Consider the following 17,838-nt stretch of genomic DNA (forward strand, 5'->3'; position numbering starts at 1 on the left):
CAAATGAACATTATATTGCTTTGAGTTAAAGCTCACTATCCTTCTTCCATTGTAAAGTCATGCATTTCATTTCCCATACTGAACCATCCTCTTAGACTATGAAAAGGCTACCACCTTTAATATTCTTAGCACACACATTTTTTTTCTCCCTCTAGCATCCAGTATCAGACTAGACTGAGAACATGCCAAACCGCTGTTGTGCGTATGGCTGTGGGAAGTCCTACGATCAGAATGTGACGCTCTTCCGCTTCCCCAAAGAACCTGAGGACTTTAACAAATGGCAGAAGCAGGTCCAGAGGACCCGCAGCAACTGGTTTGCTAAACCATTTTCCCATCTGTGCAACGAGCACTTTGGTAAGGAGTGCTTCGAAGCCAGATCCAACGCCGTCAACAAGACAATGGGTAACAAAGGCTTGAAGCTGAGGGAAGGGGCCGTCCCGACTGTTTTCATCCGCCCCCCATGTAGAGCCTGTGGGGGCCATGGTTCATGCTGCCCAGTGTGCACCCCCAAAGGAAAGAGGCAAGGTCTCTGCATAGAACCAAGAGACGCTGGCACGGTGTGTAACAGCAGCAGAGAGACTGGTTTCATGAAAGAATACATTAAGGAATATGTGTTATGGTTTAATCTCCCTCTCTTACAGGATGAGGCGCTTAAATTGGCTCCTGTTTATGGGAGTTCAGATTATGATGAGACGGAGGAGGAGGAAGAAGAAGAGGCAGACGACGACGACGACGACAACGACGAAGAAGAACCCATGGAGGGAGAGGAGGAGATGGAGCCATTTGATGAAAGAGAAAAAGATCTTCCAGGTGAGAAGATGGGAAAAAAATTAAAAGAGCATCCAGATTTTCTGCACCACTAATGACTTGTGTGTCAGTGGACCTTTAACAATTTGGAAGATGAAGTTTGTAAAATCCCCCTTTTTTTTCAGTTAGATTTTAATTACTCAGCTTTTGTTTTTAATTCTTCCACTAGACACTGACAGCACTTTTGTTGCTATTTTCCTGTCACATCTACTACCTCCTCACTCCCTACCTATCCGTTTCCTCAGCTGTCTGTGAGATGTGCAGGGTCACTGGCACCAAAGGCAACTTCTACTCCCGTACCAAGCGATTCTGCAGTGTCTCCTGCTCACGGTCCTTTTCTTCCAACTCTAGAAAGGCCGCCATTCTGGCTCGGCTACAGGTAAAATGTGTAAATGTCTCTTTGTCATATATAACCACACTCTCTACCTTTTCATCTTTCTTTCCCTTTTGTACTTCTCTATTTTTCCTTCTTCTATAACCCCCTTTTCTGTCTTTATCCCGTTTTTGGCAAATTAATGTTTATCCAATGTGGGTGTGATCCAACTGAGTTTTAGACAGTGAACCATCGGAAGTTTTCAAAGTAAAAATCACTTGTATTGTTATTAACCTGGATTTGTCCATGGTTTGGAGCACAAAAGGATGGCTTATCACGTCACAGTTTTTTTTATTGGTAAGCACCGCATAACTACGCACTATCACCAGACATAGATCAGCTTTTGATAATATTCCAAATGTGCCATTTGCTAAATCTTAAGCACAGAACATGCCACCTGCACGGAGTGTTCACAGTGGCGTTAAATCTATTGCGGTACATGAAAAACTTTGACCTTCACTTCAAGTGTTCAAGTGCACCATCAAAATGCTGTTGATTTGACTGTTGAAGTCTTCAGATGTAACGGTTGTTCCCTTTTGACAAAGGTTTGTTGGCTACTTTTAATAACTGAGCCGATCCATGAGAGATATTCTGGGTTGTGTTTGTCGCCTTTCTCGCGAAGCCGCTGATGAGCTCTTTAAGAAACTGGCCAATGATGGAGGGGATTTGTCTGTGTGTTTATTTGTGCATGTACAGGGAAAGCCACCCTCAAGGAACGCTACAGTGCTGAACAAGACTGGTTTTACAGGTGGCCACCTCCCACAAACTCTGTTACCCCCACAGGATACTCCAGCTATTCGGGAAGATGGTGAGAAAGGTGTCCTTTTTCTTCACTTGTGCCATTAACCCCACTCACATACGTACATACAGTGGGGAAAATAAGTATTTGAACCGCTGCCGACTTCGCAAGTTTGGCCACTTGCAAAGAAATGTGTGATCTAGAATTTTAATGGTAGGTGTATTTTAACAGTGAGAAACAGAATATCAACAAAAAAATCCAGAAAACTGCATTTTATAAGATTTATGACTTTATTTGCATTTGATGCAAAAAATAAGTATTTGAACCCCAAAGCAAACAGCAAGAATTCTGGCTCCCAATGGCCAGTTATGTGCCCAAAAAGCACACAGATTAGTCCTCATTAGGTTTAACAAGGTATACCTGATCTCAACTGGTGACCTGTATAAAAGAAACCTGTCCAAAGAATCATACACAACTTCAACCTCACCACCATGGGCAAGACCAAAGAGCTGTCCAAGGACGTCAGAGATAAGATTGTAGACCTGCACAAGGCTGGAATGGGCTACAAAACCACCGGCAAGCAGCTTGGTGAGAAGCAGATAACTATTGGTGCGATTATTCATAAATGGAAGCAACACCAAACAACTGTCACCCGCTCTAGGTCTGGGGCTCCATGCAAGATATCCCCTTTTGCGGAATCAGTCAGTGCGGGCACATGATGGCAGCACTTCGATCCCATTCAATTCTCTCCATGGGGTCTCCATGGGGGGTTAACTGCTCTATCTCTAAGCACATGGCAGTGACACAACTAGTTCTTGGCCGTGTCAGTTCAAATCAAATGCGGAATGTTTACATCTGCTACCTTTGATTATACAGTAAATACGTTGTGAAATGAAACAAAAACACACCACAGTTAAATTTGTATTAGTATTGATTGATTCACATCGATATGAAAGGATTACATGACTAACAACTGGTGAAAAAGTAATATGAAAATATTTGTTCACTGAATTAGCGCATTCTGTCCCAAACAGTTGCGTTGCAGTTTATAAGTTTCAGTTTCGCTTTCAGTATTTCAACGTGAATGAGAGGGAGCACAAGAACTGAGCGTCTAGCAGCGATTATCATATCATAGACATATATGATGCATGTATATGTCTGTGGGCACGATCTCAAGCACGTGCAAAAGTTGTTGTTGTCCAATTTCAATCTAGTTTCGAGAGACACATGCGCGCCCAGTCCAATTCCCAGCGGAATCGAATCGTGTGTCCAGGGGTTTACATCGGAGTCCAGTCGGACTCAAGCTGGACACAATGAATCTAGTTCTGGGGAGTCACATGTGTCCAATATCCAATTTAAATCGGACTGAAATCGGAAATTGGACGCATGTGTCCACACTGAGTGATCATTCGAAAGGTGCAGAATAACCCCAGAACTACACAGGGGGAGCTTGTGAATGATCTCAAGGCAGCTGGTACCAGAGTCACCAAGAAAACCATTGGCAACACACCATGCCGTAATTTTTTGAAGTACTGCAGCACTCGCAAGGTCCCCCTGCTCAAGGAAGCGCATGTACAGGGCCATCTGAAGTTTACCATTGCACACTTGAATGATTCTAGGGAGGATTGGGAGACAGAATGTGGTCAGATGATACCAAAATCAAGCTCTTTTGCATCAACTCGACTTGCTGTGTTTGACAGGGGGGGGATGCTGAATATGACCCCAAGAGTACATCACACCCACCATCAAGCATGGAGGTGGAAACATTATGCTTTGGGGCTGTTTCTCTGCCAAGGGTACAGGACGACTCCACCGCATCAAGGGGACTATGGATGGGGCCATGTAACGTGGAATATTGGGCTTGAACCTCATTCCCTCATTCCCTCCCATTGAAAACACAACCTTAAAGATTTGGAGAGGATCTGGAAAGAGGAGTGGACCAAAATCCCTCCTGAGATGTTTGTAAACCTGGTGACCAACTACAAGAAACGTCTGACGTCTGTGCTTGCCAATAAGGGTTATTCCACCAAGTACTAAGTCAATTTTGGCAGTCAGTTTTGGGGGTTCAAATACTTATTTTTTGCATCAAATGCAAATAAAGTCATAAATGTTATAAAATGCATTTTTCTGGATACTTATTTTCCCCACTGTATACTCTCGCAAGCTGTAAGGTCCTTGATAAGAAGCGCATTCAATTCCACAAATTCTTTTGAAGGTGACCAGGGTTTGTGAAGAGTTCAATCAGACTCCAAATCAAATTCTAGAGAAGTAAATGACGCTGGTTTTACTGTAGATTCCTGATGCTGTACAGTACACGATTGAGACAAGCCAAAGTGTGTCCATGGCTCCAACTTCTAAGCATAGCTGAGAGATAAAACAATGCCAAATAGTGTGTGTAGTCTATGGTGTGTGGGCTTGACTGCCTTTTCTGGATTAAGCATGTATGCCTCCAGTAATTGCTGGAATAAAGTGTGAAAAATTCTGGAAACTGAGAGTTTTGATCAGCTATTTCTTGTCCATGATCAGTTTTGGCTCAAGCACTCTAGCACTTTTTTGGGTTTAGAAAAATGTTAATATTATTAAAGTAACCGAAACTAGACACTCCAGATGCACAGAACAAATAATTAATACTTGTTAATAATCATTACTATTGTGGGTCTTAAAACATGTTCCTAACACACATCTTTGCTTCTCCACCCTCCACAGTAGCAACAGGGAGTTTTGATTGGGGTGGTTATCTGGACAAACACAACAGTCCTGCAGCACCAGTGTCCTCCTTCAGACACGTAAGGCTCTTCCATTACACATTAAGTGATGTTTCTTTAGTCTTGTTCTATGATCAAGTTTGGTTCTGGCCTTTTGTATTCCCATCTGGGTTTGCCCCCCAGAAGACTCTGTTGGGTTCACATAGTGGATTATTGGTGGTGGGCGTGGGTGGATGATGTCAATTAAAGCTTTTGAGTTTTTCTTCTTTTCTTTGAATGACTGATTGTTTGGTGTGTTGGTCAATACGCTCAAACATGAAAACTTGACTTCAGGTTCCTGTTGTCAACAGGTTCCCCTCACAGACAAGTGGGACGACATCAGAAAGGGCATCAAAGTGGAGATAGTCAATAACAAGGCAACTTTACACAGCAAGGTCTATTGGATCGCCACCGTTCTTAAACTAGCAGGTAAGACTGTGATGATGCCCACTGGCCATTGGCACTGATTGTTTTTGATGTGAGACCGCTCATGACCTCTCAGGTGTTTTTGTCTGGTTTTGTCTGTCATTGAAGCATTTCTCCCAGTCAGCTGTGTGGTTAAAAACATCTGATGGTTGTGTCGTGCACTGAGAGTAAAAACAAGCTTTTGACCAATTGGTTGTGTTGGTGTTTTTGTATTTCTGACTAGGTTATAATGTTAAGCTTCGCTTTGAGGGCTTTGAAGAGGACAGCAGCCATGATTTCTGGTGGAATCTGGGCAGTGCTGACATCCACCCCATCGGCTGGTGCGCTGTAAACAGCAAGCTACTGGTGCCCCCACTCAGTGAGTCAGTGACAACACAAGCCAGCATTCCCCAAACAGCAGTTAGCAGCGTCCACGCTTGTTTAGAAAAGTCTCAGACTGGCCTGACTTTTGTCCCACTATCTCTGTTGATCACATCCGGCCTGGACTAGTTCACGGCTCTCCTTTTCTTCCCTATTTGTTCACAACAGTATTATGATTGCATAAACAAAATATAGTTGCTAAAAACACAACATATCTATTCCAGTTGTAATCTAATATTTATTTGGGAATGCTGTTTGAATAATAATAATAAATGATGAATGAGGCATAGTCTGCTGGTAACAACCAGGACAGTGCAGTTCCAGGGTCTAATGTTTGGAGTGGCTTTGACTCCTCCCTCCCTCCCGACAGCCATGCATCAGCAGCTGGAAGACTGGAAGACCTATTTGATGAAGAATCTGGTGGGAGCCCACACACTGCCTGTGGACTTTCACATCACGGTGAGATTGAACTGTAAACCTCCTATTAATGCTTTTACTGAGAGGGTCAAAGCTCCATATTGTCTTTTTTTTTTAACTGTCTGCCTTTTCTCCACATCCCCCTCCCCTGATCTTGGATCAGTTGGCGGATGCGATGCGGTGCCCCTTTCGTCAAGGCATGCGTGTGGAGGTGGTGGACAGGGCGCTGGTGAGCCGGACCAGGCTGGCGATGGTGGACACGGTGATAGGGGGTCGACTGCGGCTCCTGTATGTGGAGGGCGGCCAGGTGGCCAAAGACCAGGAGTACGCTGATTTCTGGTGCCACATATACAGCCCTCTGGTGCATCCGGTAGGCTGGTCCCACAGTGTGGGCCACCTCATCAAGGATGCAGGTAAATAGAGGAGTTGAGTGAAAACAGTTCAGATGTTCTGCTTCTGCATTGTCATACATGTCTATTTTTTAAAATTTTTATCCTGAGAAGTGATTATATTATTTGTATTTATTAGTTTTTGACCTTAATCAAGGTGTGATGGTGTTTGGCCCTCGGATGGAGTTCTTTGTGCCATTGGTGCACTATAATGAGATGGAATAGCTATGAGTAGAGCTGTTGTCATAGTCGTTATTTGAAACTCATAATGGATGTGAGCTGTGGCAGTCATGAAGTCTGTGCCTCATCAATGGTTTGTTTAACATGGTTTGTCCAGATTGTAAACATTCAAATCCGCAGTGCTTTTGTTTGACTTGTTTTTCGTTTGTTTTTAATAGAATACCCTGAGCAGTCGCCAGCACTATGCAAGTTTTCTGAAAGTTTCCCAAGCTTATTCAAGAAGGTGAGAGAGATTTTTTTCCTGCGGGTGTCTGGATGGGTATTCATGTGTTTATGTGTTACCGCAGGTTCATGTGTTCATGTGTAACCGCAAGTTTTGTGATATTTTAATCTTTGACACAACACATGAATTATACCATTGATTGTATACTCCATCAAAGAAGGCTTTGTGTATTACTTTGTAATGCTGACTGTGATGCTGATTACTAGTGATCCCACTGAAATGATAATGACTGTGATACTGATTACTAGTTATACGCCTGAAATGATACTGACTGTGGATGTGTGTGTCTCAGTCCAGGACGGTGTTCATGGAAGGTGGGTTTTTCGAGGAGGGGATGAAGCTGGAGGCCATTGACCCACTGAATCTTGGGAACATCTGTGTAGCAACTGTGCGCAAGGTTGTTCACCCCTCCTTCAGTCAGAAATAGTTTTGCTGTCATGGTATTTGGCTTCCAGGAAGTACGATTCATTTCTGCCTTGTCATCCATGTACAAAAGGTCTGGCATACACATTTTGGCATCAAATACTAGCCAGTCTGATATGGTTTTAGTGTAGTTCCTATGCAGTTCAACACAATATTGTAAAGCAAATTCCTTTGGACCCTGAAAATGTTTGCGATTAACTGTGTATTTCTCATCCTGCTCTTTTCATGTTGTATAGGTACTTCTGGATGGCTACATCATGGTGGGCATTGATGGTGTTGAGATTGGAGATGGCTCCGATTGGTTCTGTTACCATGCCAGCTCGCATGCTGTCTTGCCCACAGGATACTGTGATAAGAATGATATTCCCCTCACCCTCCCTCCCGGTAAACCCAATCTCTCTCATTGTCATATGACGTCAAGCAATCTTTGGTTAAGCTGGGCAAAATGTCCATAACAACAGTAAACGTTGTAACAAATCATTGTCTTTAACTCATTGTGTGTTTTTCCTTTATTTTTTGAAGATTAGCCTGTAAGTTGATGTGTGTATTCATATAAGAAAAGAAAAGAAACAGTGATAAACTGACTAGACATGTTATAAATCAGAAGAAGTGTCTTTATTAGGTATTTGTTATATCATTTTCTGATGTCCAACAGGTCACCAACTTGCAACTTTCAGTTGGGTAAAATATCTGGAAGAATCGGGTGCTGTAGCTGCACCCAAAAGGCTTTTCAACACTGTGAGTGCTTTGAAAACTCCTCAGTGAGAAACTGTGTTTTTCCAGCATCTCTCTGAATGCCAGAAACGGGAGAGGCGTGTGAGTTAATCAGGGTTTCATGTGCATGTGTATCGATCTGTTTTCAGGATGAGGTGGGCCATGGCTTCATCCGTGGCATGAAGCTGGAGGCTGTGGACCTGATGGAGCCGCGGCTGGTGTGCGTGGCCACAGTGCAACGCTGCGTGGGCCGCCTGTTGCTACTGCACTTCGACGGTTGGGAGTCGGAGTTTGACCAGTGGGCGGACTGCGAGTCTCCAGATATCTACCCGGTCGGCTGGTGCAAGCTCCATGGCTACCAGCTTCAGGCGCCTGTCAGTCAAGGTATGCGGAGGACGAAGTCAGTGGCATCATATAGCTGGATTTCATGTGGTTTCCCCTGTGTAAATGTACACTTGTTACAGGTGCTTGAACCTATCATGTATCATGTTGTCAGTCATGTCTGCTAAACAGTTAGTTAATCAGGTGCACATTGTGTTGGGTTATGGTAAGAGTAACAGGAACAATTATGATGTTGTCGTGTAGTCCTTTTAAACACACACACCTACTGCACCAAGGCATGTTTCCTTGAGATATAAGAGCATTGGCATTCTTGTGCCCAAAAGAGTAAACTACAACTTATCATTGTGAAGACAGCCTAAAGTGTAATTGTTTAAAAGAGTTACAGAACATGTGAGTTTGTGAAACATTTGGCTGTGGGTGTTTCTTGCCCCGGTATATGTTAAACCGCTCACATCCTCAGACCGTTATTTAATTTTTTTAGACTTTTTCTAAGGGATTTTGCCCACTGGCCACATGGGCAACTGAGTGAGCCTCAATATTGGTAGTCAAAATAATTTTTGGTGACCCAAATGTTAAAAACCATAGCATTTTACCCAAACCTGCCTCTACTATTGTTATCAAGCCTTGGGTCTAGTCTTTAAAGCATTAATGGAACAATTTGTTTCGGTTGCTATAGTTTCCATTTATGTAATTGCATTGTTACAGGGGTAAAATTAATGAAAAATGATGATGGATGTGGCAGTAGATGATGTTATTTGAATAACTGCATCTGCAGACATTGGTCATGGATAATGAAAATTCATGGGGGTATGTATGGTCTCTTTGCAGAACCCTTGCAGGGACAAGAACGCAAGAAGACTAACAGGCCGTACTCAGGAAAAAAGAGTAAGTCTGCGCTGAGCAATAGGCAGCCTGACGGCATCAAATGTGAGTTCATATCAGCCTACTTGAGATCGATGGGATTGGGTAACAGTTCTTAATATTCCATATGTGTAATCATTTTAGCATTCTCATCTGTCTTGGAAATCAGTCATTTATATTTCTGTATATTTCAAAGAAAACTGTGCTTGTAAATTGAAATCCTATCACATCCACACGGTATAATAGGCAAAGAAGTTTGAGGCATTAAGACTCTTTCAGACTTTACGACTTCAGGTGCAGACGGTACAGTCTGATTGTCACTTAGTTAACACTACATGACTGTCTGAACTATATGTCTGTCTGTCTATCTTTCTCTATCTTTATTTATATATGTATCCCTCCATCCACCCCTTCAAAATCGATGCCTTTTATCTTGAACATAATCTTTAACATTTTCAATTTAATTTAATTTAATCAGTTACACTTTTTTGAACATTTTAATTAAACTTATCAGCAGGTATCCAGTAGTTTTATTCCCAGGAAGCAAACATACTATGAAAATGTGCATCTGTACTGTAAGTCGTTATGGATAAAAACTGTGTGAATAAATATCGAGATTGTTTTTGTCTTGAGCCAGTGCTTCAGCATACTATACTTTCTATACTATAACATACTATACTCCGACTTTATCCCTTCTAAATCACCCTCAGTAGAGTCTTTTCTCTGTTCACTTACATATGTGCATGTTGAAATCCAATTGTCAAGCATACACATGATAAATGCGTTCCCAAATTAATTTGCCCAGCTGTGGTAAAATGCAAAATGGACAGTTGTTGGAGTTCCTATGTTAATATTTTGTCACCTGTTTCAGGGAAAAGAATGGTGAAGAGGAAGAGTAGCTCCACCACGCCGCCCAAACAGCCCCAGACGCAGGACGAGGCGCCTTCCTCAGACAGTCAGGTGGCCATCGACCAGGTCATGCAACTGAAGACCGAACCAGAGGAGGAGCCAAAGGAGGAGAGTATGTGTGATTCGACTTACTCATATACAGTATATACTGGTAAAATACAGTTTTACAGTATGTATATTTTACAGTATACTTGTTCGCGTTACTTGTTCGATACAGCATTCTCAGAATATTAATACTTGAAAGTTTGAAAGTACATAAAAGTTTTAGCTCTAAAAATTCTGCCAGAGTTTTAACAGCTCTGAATTTTGCCTTGGTACAACCACTTGGGTTGCACGTTGCGTAGGTGTGTATTTGTCAGTGATTTTTCCTTTGATACCGCAACAGTTATTGCCGTGAAGGTGAAAGTGGAGGAGATGGATACTGAGACCCCCATCAGCTCTTACCCATCAGGCACCAAAACAGACAACCTAGAACCACCAGTGGTTGTCAAGCAGGAGGAAGGCGTGACAAAGGAAGAGAGGCCGGATCTTAATTGACCAGAACTGCATATTGACGCACTCAAGACTATGAAAAAACTCATTCCCCTGTGATGCCTCTGTTCAGGCACTTCAAGGCAGATGTGCATTGCTTGTTTTGATGATGCCCACTATGTGACTTTTGGGCAGACTGTGAAGAACAAAACCAAAATGATTGACATCATCCTTACCTAGTGGTTGTCTGAGCTCACATTCACCCATTCCAACTGTTCAAATAAGTCCTGCCTATTGTGTTTGTAGGCTGTGGAAACCTGTCAGTGACAGGTCACAGTGTTCTTAAATTACAGCTGTCAGAGTCCCCCGGTTGTAATACAGCAATACTGTGGATTGTTATTTTTGTTGAAACCTCAGTAACATCACTTTTACAGTTGGCTAGATGATACATCACATTAAAGTGAACTATGTGGAACTTTGTAAACCCTGTTGTTGGTAATTATCTTCAAAATGTTGCCATTGCAATGCTGTGTAATCCAGAAAGACATGCATTCTATTGTCACAACATCTAAGTTTCTCTATCAAAGATTCTGTTTGAAGAATGAACATTTTTATTGCCATTGCTTTTATGCAGCTCTGCTGGAATGACATAATCTAACTGTGGTGGTTTACTGTTAGTCTGAACAATAACACTGGTTTTAGGATAGCTGGAATTACATTCACAACCAAATGAATAGATGTTGAAAACAAGACATGACTTGAGTAAACACTCCTTACTAAAAAAAGGCAAGATTGTTACATGATCAACATCACAGTTTTCCCATACATACTGAATATGTCCTTATCTCTGAACTGTGGCCACCTCAGAACACTAATATATGAATGTAGATTTAAATCAAAAATCTGGAAGTGAGCGAATCTAAATCAACTGACATCCATGTATGGCTCCAGATGTGTTGTCCTTCGTAGTAACTAAACTACAACTGAATATATGTGATGGATCCTGCATGAATCACACCACTTTCCTCTTAACTGTGGCTTGCTTTGCCACCTGTGGTGTCTGGGGCTGGGTGTGCCTCTTGCCTGGCCTGGCTCTGGCCTTCATCACACGGACCACCTTGGGTCCGTTTAGGAGGGAAGGTTTGGGCTTGGTGGCTTTTGGGGGCTTGGAGGTGCGGGGGGCTTGTGTGGAGGATGGCCTCTCGCCTGGACAGCTCTTGAAGATGTGGACGTCCTTGACCCTTTGACCCTTCAGCTCTGGCGGGTGAGCGCAGGTGGCTCTGACCTTCAGGTTCACCTTATCAAGCCACCTTAACAAACACACACACACAAGAACAGCAAAGGGTAAGGTCATAGTGCAAACAAACGCATCAAAATAAACCAGGGACACAGCCTGTTTATCATTCAGAGCTGTTCGGTGAACTGCATTTTTCTCCCCAACACTATTTCTAGGATGGCTTACTATAATTTTGGTCTTTAGTCACTGTATTGACATAATATTATGCGTTTAGTTCCATTAACTCGTCTCTTTAGAACTCGTTCTTGCTCTAGCCACTTTGTAATTCACTGGTTATCTTGGAAATAAATATATGAAATGGGTCCTCCGGTCATTATGGTCCTATAGTTCTTGCATGCATTACATATTAAGCACAGAGTTATGCATACCAGATGTTTATTTAGACCTCAGAGGTGTGATCTGAATGAAAGCAAATCTGAACCTTTTCTAACTTACACACCAGGGGGCAGTCTACATCTGTGGGCTTTGTCAGTATGTGACTCACTTGCGTAGAGGCAGCAGTGGGCAGTCACAGTGAAAAGGGTTCTCCGCCAGGTTTATGACCTCCAGCCCAGTCAGAGGCCTCAGGTCAGGCACCTCCTCCATGTAGTTCCCCTCCAGGAAGAGGCTCTGTAGGCCGGACCCCAGCCCAGACAGAGAGTCCTTAGACATCTAGGAAAGGAGGTGTGGAGAGGAGAGGTCATTAAAGAGGCACACAGGACTTCCTAAAATGTACTTTTAATAAGACTGATTATCTGTATATGTCTTTCTGCACAGAGCAACCCTTCCAATTACATGATTTACACAATATTCCATGGTTACAGGTGCTGTATTTATCAGTGCTGACTGCCAATATTGTATGTTAAAATGTCCTTGTCATGCTGCTTTGGACTTGCTCCAGCCATTCTGCCCTAGGTCACCTTTTCCATCATGTATCTTAATCTTGTTTATATCCATAAAGCACTTTACTGTTTTTTGATAAGATTATCATAGCCATCTGTTGGAGCAGCAGCATCAGAGCCAGTGACACTAGGAAACTGAACAAGCTGATAAAGATGGCTGGCTCTGTGCTGGGGACTGTTCTGGAGCCCTTAGAGTTTCTTGTTGAGAGAAGGATGTTGCACAGACTGCTCAACATAATGGACAGATAGCAGAGTGTTTTCAGTTGGAGGCTCCTTCAACTCCACTGTATTAAGAACTTCTACAGGAAGTCAATCCTGCCCACTGCAATAGCAATTTATAATGACTCCCCTCTGTGCCGGAAAAGGATGCTTATCCTGAGTGGCAATGCACATTCTACTTTTAGTTTGCACAGTTAGAGCTGTATCAAATTCAAATGTTGTTAATACTGTGTTTTTACCTGCCTTAGTATCTGTTTTTGTCTGTTTATGTATGCTTTGTTATTCATTGCTGATGCAGGACTGCAATTTCCCTTTAGGAATCAAAACAGTTATCTATCTATCTATAACTAACTAACCAACTAAAGGATGACATTCTGGCACCACCTACCTTCTCTAAACCCATGTTGTCAAGATAAAGGTGTTTCAAGGTGACCCCAACTGGCCGGAATGCCTCAGCAGCCACCCAGCGAATGGGATTCCCAGAGAGGCGGAGCTCACCCAGGCTGCTGGCCTTGGATAGGGAATCACTGGGCACGTCCTTCATCTTGTTGTTCCCCAGATGGAGAGTGTCGAGGTTAGGTGCAGGGTCAAAAGCCCTCGGAGAGACACTGCTGATGACGTTTGAGGTGAGGTACAGCCCCCTCAGGTGCTCCGCACTTGCCAAAACCCCGGCCTCCAGCTTCCCGATGGAATTGTTCTCCATGTGCAGTGCCAACAAGCCAGGCAGCAGCTTGAATGCCCCCTTGGGGAACTGGGTGAAGCGGTTCTTCTCCAGGTGGAGGTAAGTGAGCTGAGGCAGGCCCTTGAAGGTGTCTGGGCTGAGTGAGCTGAGGTCGTTCTCAGACAGGTAGAGGTAGATGAGGCCCTTCATGCCATTGAAGGCCCCCGTCTCAAGCTCGTGGATCTTGCAGCGCTGCAGATGGAGGGAAACCACTTCGGGGAGGCCTGGGAAACTGTTGCTAGGGAGGTAGTGGAAGTGGTTGCCACGCAAGTCAAGCAGGCGAGTGTTTGGGGCAAAGCCGCGAGGGACTTTGGTGTGGCCTCGGTTTTCACAGGAGGAATGGAAGATATCAGCCTGTGAAGGAAAACACCTCAGGTTCTGGCCTCAAGATCAAACCCATAATCATTAACGCATATATCTAGCAAATGACTAGGCTTAAAGCAGTTGTATGTAGGAATGAAACTCTTTTGGAGGCATAATTTATATGCGACTTGTTTGAGTATCGTCTTCATATTCATTTTGATGGGTTGTGAAGAACAGACTTGTCATTCCCTCTAGCCACCCAGGTTATGCACTATGTAGTTCTGTGGTCCAAGTCAGACCACCACGCAAAATAGTAAGAAAAGCTTTCATAGCTTATTATATCGCCCCAAGACACCAGTTAGCATGCTAGCAAGCTTGTATTAGTGCCAACTGTGCTGCTGTTGGTATTTGCAAGCCAAAGTTAAAGTTTTTTGCAACTCTAGTTATAGACCAAAACTCCACATTGCTGTTTTAATGACCAAATAAACTGGGAATCATTCAAATGCACTTTTCCAGGCAACAATAATGTGTAAAATTGCTCTGTAGGTCATTCTATTCAGGAATGTTTTACACATAATGCTGCTACTTTTTTTTCATCTTTCGTAATTCTCCACAAAAACAAATCCGACAGCTTGATCCGACCACCCAGCCATGCTTCTCTCACCTCACAGTGGCATTCAGCTGGACACTTGACCTTGTTTGGGGGTGGAGTGGTGGGCAGGGTAACCCTCTCCTGGTCCTCCAGCTCCGCTTTCAGCATGGCCTCCTGGCTCTGGCACCGCAAATTCACCGGCTGCACTGCCTCCAGGTTCTCCCCGGACAGGTGAGGCGGACCTCCACAGGTGCCACCCAGTCGTACCTTTTCCCGCAGGGCCCACTCCCGCAGCGGCCGCAGGTAGCAGCTGCAGTAGATGGGGTTCCCAGCTAAGTTGATGCGTGTTAGCTTTGGGGAGCCGTCAGCCAGCGGCTGCAGGACGCGCAGTTGGTTGTGGCTCAGGTCCAGGTGAGTGAGGCTCTTGGTGGCTAGCACAGCAGTATTGGAGAAGTCCTGCAAGGACATGTGGTCCAGGAGGAGGTGGGTGAGCTTGGACATGGAGACAGCGTCCTCACCCAGGTAGGTCATGGGGTTGTAGCTCAGATCCAAACGTGTCACCTCTGGAAGTCTAAGAGGGATGGACAAAACGTATATTGAAATGTGAATGTGTTGTAAAAGGACAGTTTTAGCCTTTCAGTCCAATGGTCAGATTTACTTCAGGTAAATATTCCCTTGATAACACTAATTTCACATCCATTTGATCTGCAGATCAGGAGTTCAAGTGATGTTGCTCAAAAATTCATAGGGCCTCTAAAATGTTCACACTTAAGTACCTCTTCGTCACAGTTTGGCCCCTAACAGATTTATTTCGGCTACATTTTGTCTTGTCAAAAACCTGCATTTAAACTGAATGTAAATGACTAGTCAAGATCACCTGGTCATAGTTTCGGTTGGGAAAAACTGAAGCTCATTGTGGTCCAAGCTGAGTCTTGTGAGAGTGAAGAGGCCAGCAAAAGCCTCAAGGGCCAGGTTATTGAGAGAGTTGTGACTAAGGCGCAGCCACTTGATGTTTTGTAGGCCCTGGAAGACCATATTGGGCAGGTAAACAAGCTGGTTGTGGGTGAGGGATAGCAGGTTGAGGAAGCCAAGCTGAGAGAAAGCCCCCGGCTTGATCTCCTCCACCCTGTTTCGGTCAATAAGAAGCTGCTTCAGGGAGGACAGTCCATCGAATGACTCCTGATATGGACCAAAGAGAGTTAAGATATGAGGTGAATTTCATGCTCATATTTTACAAGGTACATATAACAATGTATCACATTGATTAAATGTATTTATGTACGACTGTTTTTACATTTTAAATTCCTTGTTTGTAAACAACAGGGCAAAAGTCACCTGAAAGAGAATTTCAATGTTGTTGTTGGCCAGGTTCAGAAAGACGAGGCGACCCAGGCCACGAAATGCGCCCTCGCGCACCGTGCGGATGTTGCTGCGCTGCATGGACAGGTGGGTAAGGTATGGCGTGTGTTTGAAGGCATTAGTAGGAAGCTCCTGGATGTCGTTCCCTCTCAGGTCTAACTTCACCGTGATCTGAATGGAAACAGGGTTGCTTCTTGTCTTATGTACGAACCAAACACCTCAAAATTACGCCATGTTTAAATTATACCAATTGTGTTACAATTAATAAGTACTTCATGACGAGGTTTATTATAAAAGGAATACTATTAGAACTTTTCCTAATGTCAAATAATGTGCACCATTTTATGTGCCATCTCACCTCATCAATAGTCGGGGGAACCGCCGTTAAATTCTTGTTGACGCACGCAACCGTGAGTTGTACTGTGTCACATACGCACAATTTTGGACATTTGGCTGAATGCGCCCCAGGAATCCCAAGTATTAACAACGCCATTACTGGCCAGAGGGAGACGTACGATTTAAACATCTGTATAGGAGAAGCGCAATATTTGTAAAGTTAAATAAACAACTCCTAAATCTTACTGCCTTCAAGTAAAGTAGCAGAGATGACAATGTTTTCATAGTAATTAAAGAAATGTGTGATTTTACCGAATCATTACCTTAATCCTGTAATCTACCGACATATTTTTGGATTAGCCTCATTTTTTAGCCTTCTCAAAATTCTGGTATGCGTGGGCACACTACAACGTAGCCTACTGTCCTAGCGGTAGAATCGATATAAGACTGCGATTTGAGAACACCTTTACACTAATTTCCCAATCCAATAACTAAAATGCACAAACAGGTAATGTCTTTCATGGGTTAGACATATCACTGACCCGTGTCGGTCATATCAGACCCTCAGTTTGCTAAGCAGAATGTATGAAGTAAGATTTCTCTTCGCGCAAAGTCGATGCGCATGAGAAATTCCCAATAGGCTACACAGAAATAAGACCCAATCTCACTTCAAAGTTAAAGTAAGCAGTAGAGCAACTATTTGTAATAGGTTAAACAGTAGGGACAGTAGTAGGCCTATACATTTTGCACACTTGGAACACGTCAGTAAAGAACTTACACTTGTATAATCAGATGTGTGCGGGAGCTGTCCAGTGGCACGGTTTGAAAGTGCATCCATCAAAGTGAGTAATCCAAATCACACAGGAGAAACACTTGAACAGCTACAACGTCAGTTAAAAAAAGATAAAACAACCCAACATTATAATAGAAATATTCAGACACCTAAATCATGAACACAGAAAATCTTGACTCGGATAGGCCAAACTATGGTTATGAACCCAAGAAAGAAACTTACCCAAAAGAAATGGAAGCCCCAAGAATTTTTAGTCGGCAAGGTATGTGTGCGGTGTCCCCCAGGGGAGCTCACTTCAGACCTCAGTTTAGCTGGCAACGTCGGATTGCACAAAGGCGCGCAGTGTTTTCACACTGGGCACTGACTCTAGGCTGCAGTGTCTCTTATAAATAAACCATGGAACACAGTATGTTGTAGCCACTGGTGGTTACACTCTGACCTGAAAAGTATTTTTCCTGTCGCACATTTCCATAACGTGACCACGCAAAACCACAAAAATATAGCGTCGAGTTAAAAACACCTGGTTTACTCAATAATTTACCCTCAGCAACCTTTCTTCCAAAAAAGTTCTACCAAACTAAATGATCTCCCGGGCCTGAATTATTTTTGAATTTTGTTTCGTTATATAGCCTCCTCGGTCACAAACTCTTGATCCGCTTGCAGCCGTATGTTCTCTCACATTGTCTGGTCTGTACAGCAGTCCTCCCTTAGCCGTTCCCCATCTAGAATAAACTTCTTTTATCCCCCATTCAGGCCGACCAACACTCGCTAGCTCCAATCCTATGCGCGTTCAAAGTGCTATAGAATTCTGTGTCTCAGCTTAAGAAAACAGTACCAAACAATGTCGACTCCAGACAAGTGAAAATATGCTGTACACATTACAGATGAACCATGAAACA

General features: G+C 43.4%; 2 protein-coding genes across 2 annotated transcripts; one reads left to right on the forward strand and one right to left on the reverse strand.

Moving 5' to 3' along the window:
• Window positions 1-182: 182 nt before the first annotated feature.
• Window positions 183-10,504, forward strand: l3mbtl2 (L3MBTL histone methyl-lysine binding protein 2; the record flags this gene model as incomplete). The annotated part of the gene is made up of 17 exons (XM_080835493.1): window positions 183-557; window positions 642-810; window positions 1,053-1,186; window positions 1,877-1,997; window positions 4,626-4,705; window positions 4,975-5,092; window positions 5,313-5,447; window positions 5,820-5,908; window positions 6,030-6,279; window positions 6,654-6,718; window positions 7,011-7,115; window positions 7,378-7,525; window positions 7,797-7,879; window positions 8,005-8,239; window positions 9,026-9,124; window positions 9,930-10,079; window positions 10,353-10,504. The coding sequence occupies 17 exons, from the start codon at window positions 183-185 to the stop codon at window positions 10,502-10,504; spliced, it is 2,508 nt and encodes an 835-aa protein (XP_080691619.1).
• Window positions 10,505-11,450: 946 nt separating this feature from the next.
• Window positions 11,451-16,984, reverse strand: chadlb (chondroadherin-like b; the record flags this gene model as incomplete). Its single annotated transcript, XM_080833827.1, has 8 exons — window positions 11,451-11,748; window positions 12,220-12,386; window positions 13,224-13,910; window positions 14,524-15,022; window positions 15,329-15,630; window positions 15,787-15,981; window positions 16,169-16,336; window positions 16,925-16,984. The coding sequence occupies 8 exons, from the start codon at window positions 16,982-16,984 to the stop codon at window positions 11,451-11,453; spliced, it is 2,376 nt and encodes a 791-aa protein (XP_080689953.1).
• Window positions 16,985-17,838: the final 854 nt, after the last annotated feature.

The sequence above is a fragment of the Sprattus sprattus genome (assembly GCF_963457725.1).
Source record: "Sprattus sprattus genome assembly, chromosome: 3".
Classification (NCBI taxonomy): Eukaryota; Metazoa; Chordata; class Actinopteri; order Clupeiformes; family Clupeidae; genus Sprattus; species Sprattus sprattus.